Source organism: Bufo gargarizans, chromosome 2 (assembly GCF_014858855.1).
Source record: "Bufo gargarizans isolate SCDJY-AF-19 chromosome 2, ASM1485885v1, whole genome shotgun sequence".
Classification (NCBI taxonomy): domain Eukaryota; kingdom Metazoa; phylum Chordata; class Amphibia; order Anura; family Bufonidae; genus Bufo; species Bufo gargarizans.
Window position 1 is genome coordinate 415,228,109 of NC_058081.1, and position 20,291 is coordinate 415,248,399.

The 20,291-nt window shown below is 42.4% G+C and overlaps 1 protein-coding gene across 5 annotated transcripts in view; it reads right to left on the reverse strand.

Moving 5' to 3' along the window:
* LCP2 (lymphocyte cytosolic protein 2) overlaps positions 1-20,291 on the reverse strand; it is a 527,047-nt gene that overhangs the window by 359,107 nt on the left and 147,649 nt on the right. For 3 of the 5 annotated variants that reach the window (XM_044280887.1, XM_044280884.1, XM_044280888.1), the window contains 2 exons: positions 11,208-11,273; positions 10,807-10,877 (listed from right to left, as the gene is read on the reverse strand). The exons of 1 other annotated variant lie outside the window; for it this stretch is intronic. In XM_044280887.1, the coding sequence (XP_044136822.1) occupies positions 10,807-10,877; positions 11,208-11,273 (137 nt within the window). The remainder of the gene's footprint in view (positions 1-10,806; positions 10,878-11,207; positions 11,274-20,291) is intronic. One more of the 5 variants, XM_044280886.1, reaches the window with a different exon arrangement.

Genomic DNA, 20,291 nt, shown 5'->3' on the forward strand with positions numbered 1-20,291 from the left:
AGGGCAACTAAAGTAATAACTGGAATTGGGCAACTACAGTACCCTGAAAGATTATTAAAATTAGGGCTATTCACTTTAGAAAAAAGACGACTGAGGGGAGATCTAATTAATATGTATAAATATATCAGGGGTCAGTACAGAGATCTATCCCATCATCTATTTATCCCCAGGACTGTGACTGTGACGAGGGGATATCCTCTGCGTCTGGAGGAAAGAAGGTTTGTACACAAACATAGAAAAGGATTCTTTACGGTAAGAGCAGTGAGACTATGGAACTCTCTGCCTGAGGAGGTGGTGATGGTGAGTACAATAAAGGAATTCAAGAGGGGCCTGGATGTATTTCTGGAGTGTAATAATATTACAGGCTATAGCTACTAGAGAGGGATCGTTGATGCAGGGAGTTATTCTGATTGCCTGATTGGAGTCGGGAAGGAATTTTTTATTCCCCTAAAGTGGGGAAAATTGGCTTCTACCTCACAGTTTTTTTTTTTTGCCTTCCTCTGGATCAACTTGCAGGATGACAGGCCGAACTGGATGGACAAATGTCTTTTTTCGGCCTTGTGTACTATGTTACTATGTTACCACCACCCCTCCCTTATCTGTCTTGTTTTTTTTCTAAATTATCAAGTGCCAGTTTGTCTTCCCTTGTTAAATTATACTTCCCCGGTTTCACATCTATATTCTCTATTGCTCTTAATTCCCCCCTCTTAAATGCTTCAATGCACTTGTTATTTTTATTTTTGGCACAAAACATAGATTTTTCATGTAACTGTGTGTGAATTATGCCATTACTTGGTTTGCCATTACCTGAGTTTTTTAGTGCCGGGTTTGATTATTCACAAAATATTTTACCAAATTAAATTTTCTGATGTATTGGTGGACGTCCAAAAAGGCCTCAAATTCAAACTTAAGGCCTCTCCCGAGTACCCTTGTTTCTTGTTCTTAGAGAGTATGGCTACATTGAAGATACCTGTCTCTCCTCTTTGCTTTTTTGGGGGTTCTGGCCTGTGTTTAATTCCTCCCCTTTTTCCTCTATATGTCCCCGTTTCTGTGGTGTTCCTCTTAATAATGTCTCTTCTCCCTTTCTTTCTATCTTTTCATTTCTCTGTATCCCTTCCATTCCTTGTTGGGGAAAATTCTGTTTTTCTGGAGCTGTCTCTCTTTGATTATGTTGCTGTACTTCATTATCTCTCCTAACATAATCTCCTCCATATTCCCTATATCCCCTCTGCTGATATTCCCTTCCTCCTCTGCATTGTTCATATCTAAATTGGCCCTGTTGGTGCGTGTTCACATTCCCATATTGTGGACGGTACTGTTCAAAATGTGGTCTCCATCCAGAATAGGAACAAAATTCCTATTCTGTTGATAAGAACCTTCCTGTCTAAAACCACCGTTAGATCTAAAATTGGGCCGATATTGACCCCCGTAGGTACTCATCTGGGGTCTATATTTATGCCCTTGATATTCTTCTTTTTGTGGTACAAAATTTCACCCATTCCTCCGTGTGTCATAAAATGGTCTGTGAATCTGGTTTCAAGCATCTCCCCTACATACTCCTGTGCTTGCATTGCAATCCTCTGGTTCTACTTTTTAAATTTTTTACTTTTTATTCATTTTTCCCTTTCCATTTATAAATCCTTCACATACTTTAATATATTTTTTTCTGCTTCTTACTTTTTACCTTCATTTCAATTTTTTCCAAGTTTGTTTTACACCTGATGCTTAAATCTATATACTCTTTCTATACTTTAAATGGTTCTAATAATAGTTGCAATCTCTCCATATTTTTACTAATACTTTTTAATGTATTTTTCCAAATACCTATCATAAATCTCATCACTCGAAAACCACAGTCATTCATCAGGTTTTCCCAATTTCTAAAATCATCTGCTTCATCAGAATTTAGTGGCAGATGCCACCTTAGACCTTCTGGGATTTTGTCCTCTGATATTTTTCTAGAGACAATATATCCCATGAAGTTCTAATTTCCTTAACCAGAGCTCTTTCTAATTCCTTAAACATATCCTCCAACTTCTTCTCTTTCTTATTAATATCTTTTGCAGAAAAGACAGAAAGGGTTAACATTTATGGGGATGGAAGTAGTGAAAAGCAATTGGAGAGGAGGGAATATCGTAGCAAAGATAGATCAGTGCGAAGTCAAATGCATTTACGAATTAGACACATTTCAACCAACGGGTCTTAATGTGGAATTCAATCTCACACACTGTCTTGTGGATAGAATGAAGACTATAGAAGCAAAGTTTCTCCACACCAAGGAAGATCCCGCAAATACATACCTTGTAGCTAGGTAGGAGTTACGTCACCTATGGCTGAGACTAGAGCTGGACTCCTCATGAATGAATGATGGAGTAAGCTGGAGAGGGTGTGTGTGCCGGCTGGTATAGGATAGGTTAGAATAGGACAAGTGACCTTGACTGGTGTGTTTAACCTGTGGGAATGAATGAAAGTAAAGGAACATGTGATCTGGACCGATGCGTACAACAGAATATTCGTGGATGGATGAAAGGAATAATTAGAGAAATTGCAGTTTTTAGACAAGAGATTAATGTGGATAGTTGGTCTTAAAAGGAGAGAGGAAGAATTATGAAGAATATTGTCTTTTTAGTGTTTTAGGTGGAGATGGGGGAAGGGAGGAGGTATTTAAAGACGGCATGTGGGATTTTAGGTTATGCCCCTGATGAAGCTTTGGAGTGAAATCCAGGTTGGGCAGGAGCAATAGGCTGCTATTTGTTGTATCCGCTTATGTGTCCATCTACATTTGTGAGTATAATAAAAATAGTTTTATCTTTTGAATAGCAGCTCTTCACTGTTGGAGCTTTTATGTTACATAGAACCGTAAAGGAAAAAGAACATCGGAGGAATTGTAGTTGGATGGAATAGTCTATTGTGTCCATTGTGTCTGAGGTGCCCTATTTCCACCTGCCCCTGTGAGTATAATAGGGAAAAGTGCAGGTGAGGAACATATACAGTGCTACACTATTGGTGTGCTTTTCCTACAGGAGCTGTAGTGGAATGAGGAATATTTGGAGAATACAGTATCCCACTCGTTCTTGCGTAATTGGAACATCCGACGGAGAGAGGAGGAACTAGTGAAAAATAGCATGGACCCGAAAAAATGCATCCCTACACTATCTGTCCCTTCCTAAGCGCAGCTCTCCCTGACTCGCAATGAGCCAGACCCACATCATCGGGTGCTATATAGCTACTGGCCTTACAGTGATGGCAGTACTTACCTGCATGTTTATTTGATGCTTAGCAGCCGCGAAATGTGCGGGGGGGTGACTCAAGCATGGCTCGAGATGAACAGGTATCCAGCCGAGCATGCTCGCTTACACTATTGGGCAGATCTGGTAGTGTGCGAGCAGTTTTGGTGGATCTACAGTAACAATATCAAGAAAGGGAGCTCACTGAAATATAGCTGGGGCTGCTATACCACTTAGCTGCTTATTCAATAAATAATAAATAGCCGGCTTTTTATATCTAATATATCCACATTTTATACTATATATTTTATACTATAGCTTATGTTTATTTTTATGTAGTGTTTTTATATAAGTTTATGGTATTTTATATACATTCTGGAAAATAAATGTGGATATATTAGATATAAAAAGCCGGCCATTTATTCATTTTGGTGGATCTGTCAGACAAATGAAGGGCACAGGCTCAGGTGAGGCGTGCGGGGTACGGGTAGCTTGACAAGAGGCATATCGCGCAGAGTATACCAGTGTAAGCTGGGTCCCTTTCATGGCTGGAGCCCTCATGTAGTTGGCAACTTCTGCCAGACTAGTCTATCGGCGTTGGTGATGAGGGTACTGTCTCTTCAGAGTGCTGCTCCCGATGTGCAGTTGGGATGTGCGGGTAGGATGCGTGTCCTGGCAGCTACCATCATCCATCAACATATCCACGTAATCCTGCCAGCTGGACATCTTCAGTGGGTGGGACACTGACAGGGGAAATAATCTGCCTCAAATACTAATACTGAGAAATACTAGCATATGAAACTGCAGTTCCCTGCGCCATCTGCTGTTTACAAACCCAAATTGCACCCTGAATTTTCTCACTTATCTTTTTACACGCTTCATTAGCTACTGAAACAGGATATCACTCTGTGCTCACGCGATTCTACTGTGATCGCTAGCACCGCTACATCTGTAGTTGATATCACTAAACTATTGTTTAAGAAACAGTTGATATTGAGGTGCCAATTTATCCTAACCCTGATGAGGAATTTCAGAAACTTTTATTTGTTTTTGGATGGATGAACTTATATAACAATTGTCCTTGCAGTATTCAGAAGGAAATTTAACAGACCCTTATTCCCAGTTTCCTAAAATAACTGGAAACTTGGGAGAAGAAATCAAATGAAAATTAATAGTTTCATGATGATCAGGTTCAATACAGATTCCAAGTTCAATTGTCTCATGAGTTACAGGTCCAGATGCTAAAGGTGATCCATCAACAGTTTTCATATCAATTGGCATGGATTTTACGGGTACTTAAATCTGAGCCTGAGTTGCTCATATCCAGAAGTTGTTTTTGAAGTTCAATTATTTCTTGTTGTTTCTATATTCATGTACTGCGCGATGCACTCCCTACCCACCTTCACTGTCTGTCAGTGCCCAAGAACACACAATATACAGTAGCTATCTTCATATTGGTAATTACCTGTTTCTGAGTTCTTGTCTATTCGGCTGTATATCCTGTGTCTTTTTTGGGAGGGGATTTGGGAGGCTAAACTTTATTACTTTTACTTATAATGAGCTTGCCCCGGCCGACGGCACAGCTCTGTTTTAAAAGCATGCTCGCTCATGCTCACACGGAGCGCGGTGTGACGTCACAGTAAGAGCTACGGATAGCTAGGAGGACCAAAGTTGCTCCAACGTGTTTCAAATTAAATGTTACTCTTCGTCGGGGATGCTAGTTCGGTCTCCTAGTGTTGTTTATATAGGTCCATATCTCCTCCTTCATTTAACCCCCTCATATCTTTTGCACTTTGATTTTCATTCATTCAAAGGCGAACAGCTCGATTTCTGAGTTCAATCCCGATGGTACTAGTGTTTTCAGATTGAAGATCCAGCGGGTCTCTGCTCTGGACATTATTTTAATGGAATGCCCCCTCTTTTATCTTTATTAACCATCTCTATTCCACTGAATGTAGTACCATTACTATTTCTCCCATGTTTCACTTTGTAGTGTCTTAAAAAAGGATGACCTTCGTATTTTCTCCGAATATTATAGATATGCTCCCCTATTCTCTTACTTGGGGTTCTTTTTGTACTACCTATATATAGTTTTTTACATGGGCATATTATTGAATAAATGACCCCCTGGCTTCTGCAAGTGATGTGGTCTCGTATCTTATATGTTGCCAAGGTTGCTGTCCATTCATTTTTTATTTGCATATCCGTATGTTGTTTCCTACTTATTTTCAATTTTTTACACGCCCCACATGCGCCGCATGGGAAACAGCCTGCTTGTGGTTTTACTCTTGTACCCCCACTTATTGTCTGACTCTCGCTCTTTTTGCTTACACATTTATTTGTGGGGGCTACTAGACTGCCCACATTTCTTGCCTTTCTATATATGAATTTGGGGTTATTTGGGATATGATCCCCCTATTATTTTATGTATTTATTATTTTATCTTCTTTCAGTGTCTCCCAGTGTTTTTGGATGATCTTCCTCAATATTCCTGTCTGGCCATTATATTGCGTGATGATCGGCGGTATTTCAAAAGGCTCTCCCTCTTTATTATTATTCTCCTGTTTTTTGATCTTTTTGTTCAGACAGTGAAGGTGGACAGGGAGTGCATCGCGCAGTACCTGAATATAGAATATATGTGTAACTTGTGAATAGCAGCAGTGGCAATATCGCTGCAGTACCGCAGCATTAGTAACTGCGAGTGCAAGTGCCTGTGTAATAGAAATAAGGAGTATTTCTTGTTGTTGTTCCAGCACCAGGGTTTGTAACTTAGAAAATGTTTCTTTGTAAGTAGAATCAAATTTTTGAAGCTCAGCCACTTGTTGCCTCAAGGTGGTCACAGCAGTCTCCATTTTTGGGTGGGATTATTCTGTAACGGTCCAGGTCTGGTTTGGAGTCTTTTATTGTGACTACTTGGGAGGAAGGAGGAAGCCAGTGGTCGATGCACAGGATAAGCGTTAGTATTAGAGGAGTAGGCAAATACCGTAGTCAGGAGGAAGCCAGTGGTTGATGCACAGGATGAGCATATCTTGATTACAGGCTGAGAGCACAATAATCTCGCAAAGCAGGAAGTGCAAGGCTGGGTTTAAATAGGTTGTCCAATCAGGAAACAAGGTGGAGCAAATCAGAAAGGCGGGAACAGAACAAGAGGCACAGGGAACTAGGCTTTAGATCAGCACAGGAGCGGTCCGGAAAGCTGAATAGCTCAGTTGGAAGAGCAGCTGCCTAGGTTCAAGTCCTGACACCACCCTACCTCCAAGTAAAGAACCATAATGTTCAACAGTATTCTGCATAAATCAACAAATATGTTAATATTCAGTAAGTACAATAAATGCAGAGTGTTCATTTGATAGATAAACCTTTTACATATGCATGGAGTCCCCTGCCCCCCCCCCCCCCCCCCTATTGCAAACCCCTCCTCATGGCAGGCCAAATGCTGACTCTTCTCACACAACTCATCACCAGGAATAATCTTTTCACTATCTTCTGTAGTGTGTCATGGGCCTTAATTGCCTATTCTTAGTCTAAAAAAAGAAGGCAGCCCACTGGGAGATGGCAGTGTTGACAGAGAGAATACAAATGAAAGGCTTCTCTGCGATTGCAAGATGGAGCAGCAGGAGGAATGCTGTGACCCCTGGCTCCAAAACATGGTGTCAAACTCAGAGGTGACCTTTATGTCATCCTGCCGTGACTGAGAGGAGGAATGAGCCATCCAATCCACAATCTCATCCTCCTTGTCCTCAATAATAATGTTGCCTTTTCAGAAGCCAGAGAGAACTGTGGTCTATTACTACTACTGGATGGATGGTACTGCTACCCACATTCTAATTCTGGGAGGATGAGGCATGGGTTTTCATTTTGCACTCTTCTATTTTTCTGAAATTGTATTATGATTATTATACTAAATAATAAGTCAAAGGTTTTATTAACCCCTTAACGCCCAGCACGGTAATTGTGCAGAGCAAATGGACGTGACTTAACGTCCAGCGCCGTACATGTACGGCGCGCTGATCGGGCGGGTGCAGGAGCTGCACCTTCCTGATCTGCGGCAGGGTTCCTGCAGTCAGTGATAGCCGGACCCTTGCTGTATGCGCTGGCCTCAGTGAAATCACCGTTGCCGGCGCATTAAACCTTGCACTGCCATAGTCAGTGCTGACCGGGGCACCTGCGGGCTTCAGACATGTGCAGGGTGTCCATTGGGTCCCTGTGTGCTGTGACGGGGACCAGATGGCAAGGAAGGTAGCCCGATGCCTTCCTTAGGCATTGTGGCTGCCTTCCGGGAGAGCCTGTGAGCTCCAGCCCCCTGGAGCTCACAGTAAAGCAGGGTGAAGTGTATTACAGTGTGTAATACACTTACAGCAAATGCACCATAATACAGAAGTATTATTATGAATTGTAAAGGGGATCAGACCCATAAAAAAAAGGAAAAAAAAGTTTAAAAAATAAACTTTTACAAAAAAATTAAAATTTCAAGTAAAAAAAAACATCCTTTTCCCAAAATAAAGTAAAAATAATTGTAAAAAATTGGGCAATAGACATATTAGGTATCGCCGTGTCCATATTGACTAGCTCTATAAAAATATCACATGACTATATTAAAAAAACATTTTTTGTCACCTTACATCACTAAAAGTGCAACATCAAGCGATCAAAAAGGCATATGCCCCCCCCCCCAAATAGTACCAATCTAACGGTCACCTCATCCCACAAAAAATGAGCCCCTAGCTAAGACAATCGCCCCAAAAAAATAAAAAATATGGCTCAGACTATGGAGACACTAAAACATGATTTTTTTTTGTTTCATAAATGCTTTTATTGTGTTAAATAAAAAATTAAAAAAGGTTGACATATTAGGTATCACTTCTTCCGTAACAATTTGCTCTATAAAAAATACCACATGACCTAACCCCTCAGGTTAACACCGTAAAAAAATAAATAGTGTCAAAAAAGCAATTTTTCCTTTTGTTTCAAAAATGATATCATTGTGTAAAACTAAAATAAATAAAAAGTATACATATTGGGTATTGCCATGTCCGTAACGACCTTCTCTATAAAAATACCACATGACCTAACCCCTCAGGTGAACACCGTAAAAAAAAAAAAAAAAAAAGGTGTCAGTCATTTTTTTCACCTTACATCACAAAAAGTGTAATAGCAAGTGATCAAAAAGTCATGTGCACCACAAAATATTGCCAATCAAGCCATCATCTTATCCCTCAAAAATTATACCTTACCCAAGATAATATCCTACCCAAGACTATGGAGACACTAAAGCATGATTATTTTTTGTTTCAAAAATTATATTATTGTGTAAAACTTAAATAAATAAAAAAAGTATACATATTAGGTATCGCTGCTTCCGTAACAACCTGCTCTATAAAAATACCACATGATCTACCTGTCAGATGAATGTTGTAACTAACAAAAAATAAAAATAGTGCCAAAACATCTATTTTTTGTTACCTTGCCTCACAAAAAGTATTATTGAGGACAAATGGGGTAATTTGTTGGGAGTTTCTACTCTATGGGTATATCAGGGGGTCTTCAAATGTGACATGGCAGTTTACAACCACATATGGGGTGTTTCTGTAAACGACAGAATCAAGGCAATAAATATTGAGTTTTGTTTGACTGTTAACCCTTGCTTTGTTACTGGAAAAAGTGGATTAAAATGAAAAATCTGCCAAAAAAGCATGTTCCATTAATTCTTGTGGAACACCTAAAGGGTTAACAAAGTTTGTAAAAATCAGTTTTGAATACCTTGAGGGGTTTAGTCTCTAAAATGTGGTCATTTTTGGGTAGTTTCTATTATGTAAGCCTCACAAAGTGACCTCAGACCTGAACTGGTCCTTAAAAAGTGGGGTTTGGAAATTTTCAGAAAAATTTCAAGAATTGCTTCTAAACTTCTAAGGCTTCTAACATCCCCCAAAAATAAAATGACATTCACAAAATTATCCAAACATCAAGTAGACATATGGGGAATGTAAAGTAATAACTATTTTTGGAGTTATTACTATCCATTATAAAAGTAGAGAAATAGAAATTTGCTCATTTGCAATTTTTTTTATTTTTGGTAAATTTTTATTTTTTATAAATCAAAATGACATTTTTTCACTCAATTTTACCACTGTCATGAAGTACAATATGTGACGAGAAAACAATCTCAGATTGGTCTGGATAAGTAAAAGCGTTTTAAAGTTATCACCACATAAAGTGACACATGTGAGATTTGCTAAAAATGTGGAAAATGTGCGGGTGCGTTGCGGGAACACCCGCAATTTTTCTGCGTGAGTGCAAAACATTGTAATGCGTTTTGCACTCGCGTGAGAATAATCGCGCGTGTCTGGTACCCAAACCCGAACTTCTTCACAGAAGTTCGGGCTTGGGATCGATGTTCTGCAGATTGTATTATTTTCCCTTATAACATGGTTATAAGGGAAAATAATAGCATTCTGAATACAGAATGCATAGAAAAATTGCTCTCGTAGCCAGCATCTCCTTCTGTCTTCATCTTAGCTTTTCATAGCAACAAGGACCTTTGGTGACGTCACAGTCATCACATGATCCATCACCATGGTAAAAGATCATGTGATGACTGTGACGCCTTTCTCCCTTGTGGTTTTCCCCGCCAACATTGACAGTAAAATGGTGCTGCGCTCTGTTTTACGTGATTCGTCTGAAACAAATCCAAAATCTTTGGAATCGTTTTGTGGTAACGTTTTTGTGAAATTTGTAATGAATCTTATTTATTTATAATCAATTCGCTCATACTTTAGACCCTTTCACTTTTTTCAGATTTTAGTATGTTGGGGCCTTGTGCTGAAATAAAAAGAAAATCAAAATTTTCCCATTGTGTTGCACTCAATACCCCATAATGCCAAAGTGAAAACAGATTGTTCTGAATTTAGCAAATTAGTTGAAATAATAAAACTAAAATATTGCATTGACATACAAGTAAGTATTAAGTATTACCCTTTACTTAGTACGTAGTTGAAGCAACTTTGGCAGCGATTATAGCCTCCAGTTTTCGTAGGTATGATTCAACAATGATTGGACTTTTGCCATTCTTCTCTGCAGATCCTCTGTCTCGTTGGATGGAGACCGTGCATTGTTAGCTGCAAAACCATATATAGACAGTGGTGTGTCTTTCCAAATTATGTCCAATCAACTGAATCTACCACAGGGGGACTTGATATACCCCAAAGATGATCAAGATAAATTCAAGGGCCCCAGAGCTAAATTTCAAATGTCAAGTGTCCATGTAAAATTTTTGTTTTTCCTTTTCAATAAATTAGCATCTAACATTTTGTTCATGTTGATGGGCTATTGAGTGCAGCTTGATGGGGAAACATGCATTTTTTACTTTAGCATAAGGTGTTAACTTAATAAAATGTGAAAAAGTAAAAGGGTTTGAAGGATTTCCGAATGCATTGCTAGAGTGACTATTTACATTAACAGTAACTCACACAATGTTTTACAGAAATTTTATTTTATTTTATTTAAAATGGTTTAAATATATGAAAAAACAGATATAAAGATTTTTTAAACCATATAAAACAACTATAGCTGCTAAACTCACATGTGTCATGACTTGATGGCTGATAAGGTACGTGCAATTTTCCTGTCGGGTATCCTTTCTGTGTTTCTGACCTGTAATGTAAAAAAAATTGCATGAGCTGGAGCTACTATCCACAACTGATTGTCAAAACCTTATTTTGCCACCCTCCTTGACTCCACCTATTGACCACACCCTTTGGCCCGCCTCTTTTTTGTTGGCCACCTATTTATACTAGCTATGAATTATAACTAGCTATGTTTCTTCATTTTCTATTCTGTTTTTGTTTTGATTTGTTTTGCCATGTGAAATGTAAAAATGTCCACATATTCGTAAATCAAAATTCCAAAAGCAGCCAAGAGCTTGTTTAGTATGCCTTTTTTAATTGTCAAATAAATAAATATGATTTTGTTTTAAAAAATTACCTTAATGGAAAAAATCCTTTTTTTTCTTCCCTTTTAATGATTTCTTGTTGAATTCTTATTAACATTCTAAAAAGAAAAAAGATGGATGGGATTGTTAAAGGACATTTAAAATAATTTTCTTTGCTTCCCCATCCACCCTCCTCCACACACACCTTTTACTGTGTTTTAAAATCCAAGGATAAAATGTTATTGTCAACATTTAGTACTGTGAGTGCACATATTGTGCAAATTGGCATGATTTGGCAGATCTAGTTTTTAGAAAAATCACTGTGAAGGGGTATGGCATCTCAGGAAAGTAGTCAAAGATGCAACGTGTTGCTCCATGATTGCACCACATAATTCTGTTATAAAATTTGGGTGCAAAGTGAGGCAACCAAGATTTGGTATAAAGTTAGCCAAAAGTGTCTAGTCATACACCAAATTTATCATCTGTCATAAGCATTTGTGATGAACTTGGCGCCTGTCTAGACATACTGTCAAAGGGAGTAATTTATCAAGCACACTGCTAGAAAAGTGTAGTGATTTTGCCTATTTTGTTTTTTTATAAAAATGTCTTCAAACTAAGCAGCCATGCCAAACAGACAAAAAGTTGTGTATTGATACATTACACCACCTACAGGATTAGTAAATCTGCCCCTATTACTTTTCAAGTGTTTTTATATGCATTTTTGCGGCATTTATTTTTATAGAACATGCTGTGTTAAGTTAAGACACTTTCTCATAAGACTTTACCTTGTAATCCAAAACACAGATACTGACTCTGAAATTCACACAACACTGCTCTTTGGCCCTAAATCTGGTCTGGTCCAGGCAATAATCATCATCTCCTGTGGATCTCTTTCTAGAGTGAGAGTTTTTTTCTATAGTTGGTTGCAAGCTTACTGGAATCCCTCGCAAGAAATCTTCTGCCATTAACCAGGTGTTATTTGCTGGCATTCTTCCTTTGCTATAGTGGTATGAGACTGGCACATCTGATCTGTATTTAGCTAGCTCTTCTCATATTTTTGGGTGAGGAGGGTGCTCAAAGTTGGGGGGTTGGGACTGTGTTTTTACTTCATTGTAGGGCACTTCTGTTTTTTCCCCTTTTTCTTTTAATCCTACTGTGATGAATATCGTACTCTGACTGACGTTGGATGTCAAATACGTAGAGCCAGCGAGACACAGTATGGTCACTAGTTACCAAGGCGTGACGTTACGCCCTCCTGGAGGAGCAGGTAAGGTCAGCTTTATACAGTTTACACAGACAACCCCTTTCCACGCGGGCACAGAGAGGCAACAAGCTGAGAGCCTTTTCACTGCCCCAGTGAAACAGCGCTTTCTCAGCCCGGCTATGCTGCCACCAGCTTCTCGTTTGATATAAGCCCGGTCTGCTAATGGGATTATATAGGTTGAAAAACTAGATACTAGAGGTATAAAGGCCGAGAACAGATAACCGAAAAGGGTTAGCCACCGAGGCTGCCGTTTACCGAAGCAGAACACTTTTAGGGTGGTCAAATTCTTTTACACTTAATTCGATACCTCAATCAGTAGTTGTGGAGTTGGTCTGAAATAGCGGACTGATACTACACACTTTAGGGTGAGTTCACACTTCTGTTATTTGATCAGTTATTACCATCATTTTTATGTGAGCCAAAACCGTGAAGCCTAATGTAGAGATCTGCACCTGATCTGTGTTTTTGACCCAAACCTTGTTTGATACTACACATTTTAGGGTGTTCTTTTACACTTAATTTGAAGCGTCAATCAGTAGTTGCGGAGTTGGCATGAAATTGCAGCCTGATCTTTTACCCATGCAGTTAATGTTACAGTACAGTATGTCCGACAGACAGGTGAGGAGGAGAGATCCGCTGCTTCTTCCGATAGGTGGGCAAGTAGCGACTATGAGAGTCGCATGGGAGCTACTGTTGCGAGAGGTCAGGCACATGGCCATTAGACTGGTGAAGGTGACATCAGTGACGTGCAGACAGTGGCGGATCATCATGAGAAGAGGTGGCATCGTGGCCATGAGTCAGCAGGGTGGCAGCAGTGTGAGATCTGTAGCCAAACGTTCCCGGGGTAGACCGCCTGCTACTCAGGAGCCTACCTGCCTGGAAAGAATTAGCGGTGCATGGGTCCATGGAGTTAGTGATAGCATGCAGTCAGCATGTAGTGGGGGGGGAATGCCATACTTGGCGGTGTGGGAATTTTTCATCAAGCCACCGGAGGACGATCAGCATGGCCCACTCTGAGATTGGGCCACTGTGCTGATGACTCATGTGATTCCTCATGCGATTCCCACCCTCATGTGTTTCTAACACTCACCACTCTTTGACTGGGCCACTGTGTTGATGATTTATGCGATTCCCACCCTGACCACTCTGACTAAGTCACTGTGCTAACGACTCATGCGATTTCCATCCTCACCACTTTGTGACTTTATTATATATAGGGGAACACTTGGGGGAAGGTAAAACCCAAGAACGCATCCTGCATAGATTCTATTGGCTTAGGTGTTACAAGGAAATAGCAGACTATTGCCAGTCGTGTCCCACCTGCCAGTTAACAGCCCCTGTCATTTATTTCAAAAGTCCCTTGGTCCCTCTGCCAATCATTGAAGCCCCATTTGAACGGATTATAATGGATCTCGTAGGTCCCCTAGTAAAGTCAGCTAGAGGTCAGCAGTATATTTTGGTGGTAGTAGACTATGCCACCAGATACCCGGAAACAGTCCCTTTAAGGAATACCTCGTCAAAAAACATAGCGAGAGAGTTGTTCCAGATGTTTGCCAAAACAGGTATACCTAAAGCGATATTAACTGATCAGGGAATACCATTCATGTCTAAGGTCATGAAAGAGTTGTATCGGATGTTGAAAATTAAACAACTGCGAACATCAGTATATCATCCGCAGACAGATGGTCTAGTACAGTGGTGGGCAAACTTTTTTGTCAACTGAGCCAAATATCGCCAAAACCACGATAGATTTTTTTTCGAGAGCCACATTTTTAAAACCTAAAATATTGCATCAACAGTACCAGTGAGGACTATTAGGGCTCATGCACACGACCATGTACCCACCGTTGCCGTATTGCAGGCCGCATATGGCGGGTCCGCAATACATGGGCACTGGCCGTATGCAGCCCGCATCAAGGACCTATTCACTTCAATGGGTCCAGGATCTGGGATGTATGTGCTTCCGTGGTGCTTCTGGCTGTGCCTCTGCACCGCAAAAAAGTTGTGCATGCACTACTTTTTTGTGTGCAGCCCGCATCATGGACCCATTCACTTCAGCATGCGGTACTTTTTTGCGGTGCAGGCAGTCGGATGCGGATTGCGAACCCCAATGGGTCCGCGATCCTTATGCAGCTGCCCCATGGTCTGTGTCTGTGCATTGCGGACCGCTATTTGCGGTCCGCAGCACAGGCACGGCGCCCTTACATTCGTGGGCATGAGCCCAGAGTGTGTTTTTACATACTTTTATATGTACTTTCTTTTATTTGGATCTTGATTATTATTTCATTTTATCTTCATTTTTCACTTTTATTAAACTTGTCTGCAGATGTGGATGTAATGTGGATGATGCACTTATGGGGGATGTAATGTGGATCACGCACTTATGGGGGATGTAATTTGGTTGACGCACTTATGGGGGATATCTGTGGATGACGCACTCATGGGGGATATCTGTGGATGACGCACTCATGGGGGATATCTGTGGATGACTCACTCATGGGGGATATCTGTGGATGACGCACTCATGGGGGATATCTGTGGATGACGCACTCATGGGGGATATCTGTGGATGACACATATATAGCAGAAGATGCTATATATGTGTCATCCACAGATATCCCCCATAAGTGCCCTCCACAGATATCCCCCATAAGTGCCTTCTAGTAAGTAAAGTAATGTATTAGTGGGGGGAAGGAAGGAGGCAGGGACACTTGCGGCGGGGCCGGTGCAGTGCCTGGCGCTGTGCACACACCGGGGTCAGCTCCTACCTTTCTGCTGCAGGACATTTCACTCCTCCTGAGCGGCGGCCTCTTCACCACTCCTCACATGGCCGGCAGTGGGCAGCCGAACTAGAGCGCCGCTGCCCGCCCTTCTGCTGCTGTGCGCAGCGTGACATCTCTCCCTCCGTCATGCGCCTCCTGCCCTGCCTGCCTGCTTCATTCATAAAGTGGAAGGAGCAGATAGACGGGGCAGGAGGCGCATGACGAACATTTTGCAAGCAGCTTGAGCACCAAAGAGCCGCAGTGAAGGTTCTAAAGAGCCGCTTGTGGCTCGCTAGCCGCACTTTGCCGACCACTGGTCTAGTAGAATAATTCAATAAAACACTTAAGAGTATGTTAAAAAAAGGTGTAAGAGAAGGATGGTCGTGATTGGGACTGTCTGCTACCTTACCTTCTTTTTTTCTATTAGAGAGGTTCCTCAAACCTCCACTCGGTTTTCACCTTTTGAACTATTATATGCTCGGCACCCTCGAGGGTTGCTGGATGTGGTGAAGAAAACCTGGGGAAATGAGACCACCCCTTATAAAAGTGTGGTTGAACACATTGCACAAATGCAGGAGAGGATATCTAAGGTCATGCCCATAGTAAAAGAATATCTCATGATGGCTCAAGATAACCAAGCTTGAGTGTATAACAGGGCAGCCAAGGTTAGGCAATTCAGTCCAGGGGACCGAGTGCTAGTTTTAGTACCCACTGTGGAAATCAAATTCCTAGCTAAGTGGCATGGGCCTTATGAGGTTGTTGAGAAAGTTGGGGAAGTTAACTATAAAGTTCACCAGCCTGGGAAAAGAGGACCTATCCAGCTGTATCATGTGAACTTGTTAAAACCATGTAAAGATCAAAATAATTATGGGGATGTGCTCGTGGTAGGCTACGGTAGCGGCGGCAGTATTGAGGCAATCATAGACAGTCTTTGTGATACACTGTGACTTTATTCACACCAAAGGCATAACAGGCAATGTGCAGACCACACAGGTGCATATCCACATACAGTCATGTGAAAAAATTAGGACACCCTTTGAAAGCATGTGGTTTTTTGTAACATTTTTAATAAAAGGTTATTTCATCTCCGTTTCAACAATACAGAGAGATTAAAGTAATCCAACTAAACAAAGAAAACTGAAGAAAAGTCTTTTCAAGATCTTCTGTAAATGTCATTCTACAAAAATGCCTATTCTAACTGAGGAAAAAGATAGGACACCCTCACATGTATTCCCTCTTAAATTGGCTCAGATCTCACACAGGTATATCACACCAGGTGCACATAATTAGTAGATCGTTACTCTGCATGTTGAATGAGGCTTGCCCTATTTAAACCTCAGACATTTAGTTTGGTGTGCTCCTGACTGTTGAAGTGAGAGTGAGCACCATGGTGAGAGCAAAAGAGCTGTCAGAGGACTTCAGAAAAAAGATTGTAGCAGCCTATGAGTCTGGGAAGGGATTTAAAAAGATCTCAAAAGATTTTAAAATCAGCCATTCCACTGTCCGGAAGATAGTCTACAAGTGGAGGGCTTTCAAAACAACTGCCAACATGCCCAGGACTGGTCGCCCCAGCAAGTTCACCCCAAGAGCAGACCGCAAGATGCTAAAAGAGGTCTCCAAAAACCCTAAAGTGTCATCTCGAGAACTACAGCAGGCTCTGGCTACTGTTGATGTAGAAGTACATGCCTCTACAATCAGAAAGAGACTGTACAAGTTTAACTTGCATGGGAGGTGTGCAAGGAGGAAACCTTTGCTTTCCAAGAGAAACATCGAGGCCAGACTGACATTTGCCAGAGATAAAGTTGACAAAGACCAGGACTTCTGGAATAATGTTCTTTGGACAGATGAGTCCAAAATTGAATTATTTGGACACAACAGCAGAGGACATGTTTGGCGTAAACCAAACACAGCATTCCAAGAAAAGAACCTCATACCAACTGTGAAGCATGGAGGTGGAAGTGTCATGGTTTGGGGCTGCTTTGCTGCAGCAGGACCTGGTCAGCTCACCATCATAGAATCCACGATGAATTCTACTGTGTATCAGAAGGTGCTTGAAGAACATGTGAGACCATCAGTTAGAAAATTAAAGCTGAAGCGGAACTGGACCATGCAACATGACAATGACCCAAAACATACTAGTAAATCAACCAAAGATTGGCTGAAAAAGAAGAAATGGAGAGTCCTGGAATGGCCAAGTCAAAGTCCAGATTTGAATCCCATTGAGATGCTGTGGGGTGACTTGAAAAGGGCTGTACGTGCAAGAAACCCCTCAAACATCTCACAGCTGAAAAAGTTCTGCATTGAGGAGTGGGGTAAAATTTCCTCAGACCGATGTCGAAGACTGGTAGATGGCTACAAGAACCGTCTCACTGCAGTTATTTCAGCCAAAGGAGGTAACACTCGCTATTAGGGGCAAGGGTGTCCTATCTTTTTCCGCAGTTAGAATAGGCATTTTTGTAGAATGACATTTACAGAAGATCTTGAAAAGACTTTTCTTCAGTTTTCTTTGTTTAGTTGGATTACTTTAATCTCTCTGTATTGTTGAAACGGAGATGAAATAACCTTTTATTAAAAATGTTACAAAAAACCACATGCTTTCAAAGGGTGTCCTAATTTTTTCACATGACTGTAGTGCATAGAACAAAAGTCCTTCCATAGAAAATAAACAGCAGGTCTGAGTCACCTTGTTTTGGACAGACCACAGCAGTTCTGCAGGCTTCTAGGCTACCTGCCTTTGTCTCCCTCAGGCCAGAGCCCCTTCGGCTAGTAGCACCACAGGTCCCAGGGCTATCCTTCAATGTGTGCTGCGCCCAGACTCTCCTTCACCAGCACTGACTCTGTCTGTGGAAATCTCCAGCACATCAAGACACACCCCACCCCCATCATCAGCAGGCTGGGTTCTTTAAAGGCCCAGCTCCACCAAAAACCTGGACTGGCCGTGGGGAACAGGCACCCCCCCAGCTCTTTACCTGTTCCAAGTAAGAACCAGCCCGGACACGCTGCGCCAGCAGCATTCGCCGCTGTAACCGCAATGATCCGGTTCTTACTCTACCGAGGCCAGGACCTCTGGTGGCACGTATCGTCCGTCCATTATTATTCTGGGGACTCTCCTACATATCCCCCCCCCTTTGTTCACCCCTGAGGGCTTGAACATACTGTTCAAGCCTGAGGGGGTGAACACATGCACAGCAGTGTACCCGGGACAGGGCATCTGCGTTCCCCTGTAAGCGGCCGGCCCTGTGCTCAATAGTGAACTTAAAGTTCTGGAGGGACAGGAACCACCTGGTAACCCGAGAGCTCCCCTCCTTAGCCCGACTCATCCACTGGAGAGGGGAGTGGTCGGTCACCAGACGGAACCTTCTCCCCAGAAGGTAATATCTGAGAGACTCGAGTGCCCACTTGATGGCGAGGCACTCTCTCTCCACAATGCTATACCGGGTTTCTGCTGGGGTAAGCTTGCGGCTTAGAAAAACCACGGGGTGCTTTTCTCTGTTGAGCTCCTGGGAAAGCACAGCCCCTAGTCCTACTCCCGAGGCATTTTTTTGAACTACAAACTCCCGCTTGAAGTCGGGTGTCACCAGAACCGGGGACTCACATAGGGCCGACTTCAAACGGGAGAACGCCTCCTCCTCCTGCTCCCCCCAGCGAACCATCACTGACTTTCTACCCTTCAAGAGGCCGGTTAACGGGGCTGCCAAGGTGGCAAAATGGGAAATGAACCTCATGTAGTACCCAATCAGGCCCAAAAATGATCGTACTTGCTTGGACGTACGAGGCCTGGGCCAATTCCGGATTGCTTCAACTTTATTCACTTGGGGCCTAATGACTTCGCGTCCAATCACATACCCCACCGAGCATTTTTTTGGGTTGGCAGTCAACCCCGCCTTTCTTAGAGAATCTATCACTGCCTGAAGTTTTGACAAATGACCCTCCCAGTCCGGGCTAAACACGACTATATCATCCAGATACGCGGAGGTATACTGGTGATGGGGCTTGAGGACGACATCCATCAGACGCTGGAACGTAGCCGGAGCGCCATGCAACCCAAAAGGCAACACCCTATACTGAAAAAGCTCCTCCAGGGTGACAAAGGCCGTCTTCTCTTTTGCCGCCTCCGTCAGAGGTACCTGCCAGTAGCCCTTCGTGAGATCTAGGATCGAAAAATACCAGGCTTTTCCCAGCCGCTCTATCAACTCGTCTACCCGAGGCATGGGATAGGCGTCAAATTTTGATACCTTATTAAATTTCCTAAAATCATTACAGAACTGTAATGAACCATCCGGTTTGGGAATAAGGACAATCGGGCTAGCCCACTCGCTCTTTGACTCTTCTATGACCCCTAGACGTAGCATCGATCTTACCTCCTGCGAAATGGCCTGTCGCCGAGCCTCCGGTACTCGGTATGGTTTTAGGCGGACTTTCACCCGGGGCTCGGTGACAATGTCATGCTCGATCAAGGTGGTACGTCCAGGAAGGTCAGAGAATACGTCCCTATTCCGACTAACAAATTCTCTCACCTCTTGTGCTTGTTTGGTCGACAGTCCGTCCCCTATCGTAACCCCAGCGGCGTTCTCCGGAACACCTGGTGACCCCGGGTCACTCCCTGCCATCCCGACAGAGGGCGGACTGTCTCCAAACAAATTGTCTCTGTCTCTCCAAGGTTTTAGTAGATTCACATGATATACCTGTTCGGGCTTCCGCCGCCCTGGCTGGTATATCCTGTAATCAACTGGGCCCACTTTCTCCTTAACTTCATAGGGTCCTTGCCACCGGGCCAAGAATTTACTCTCAACCGTGGGCACGAGTACAAGAACTTGGTCACCCGGGTGAAATGTCTTTACCCGGGCGGACTGGTTATATACCCGACTCTGGGCCAGTTGTGCCGCTTCCATGTGCTCACGGACGATCGGCAACACGACCCCTATTCGGTCCTGCATTTTTCCTATGTGCTCTATCACACTTTTATGAGGCGTAGGCTGTTGCTCCCATGCCTCCTTAGCGATATCCAGTAGCCCACGGGGATGTCGCCCATATAACAACTCAAAGGGCGAGAACCCCGTAGACGCCTGGGGCACTTCCCGTACCGCAAACAAAACATAGGGCAACAGTAA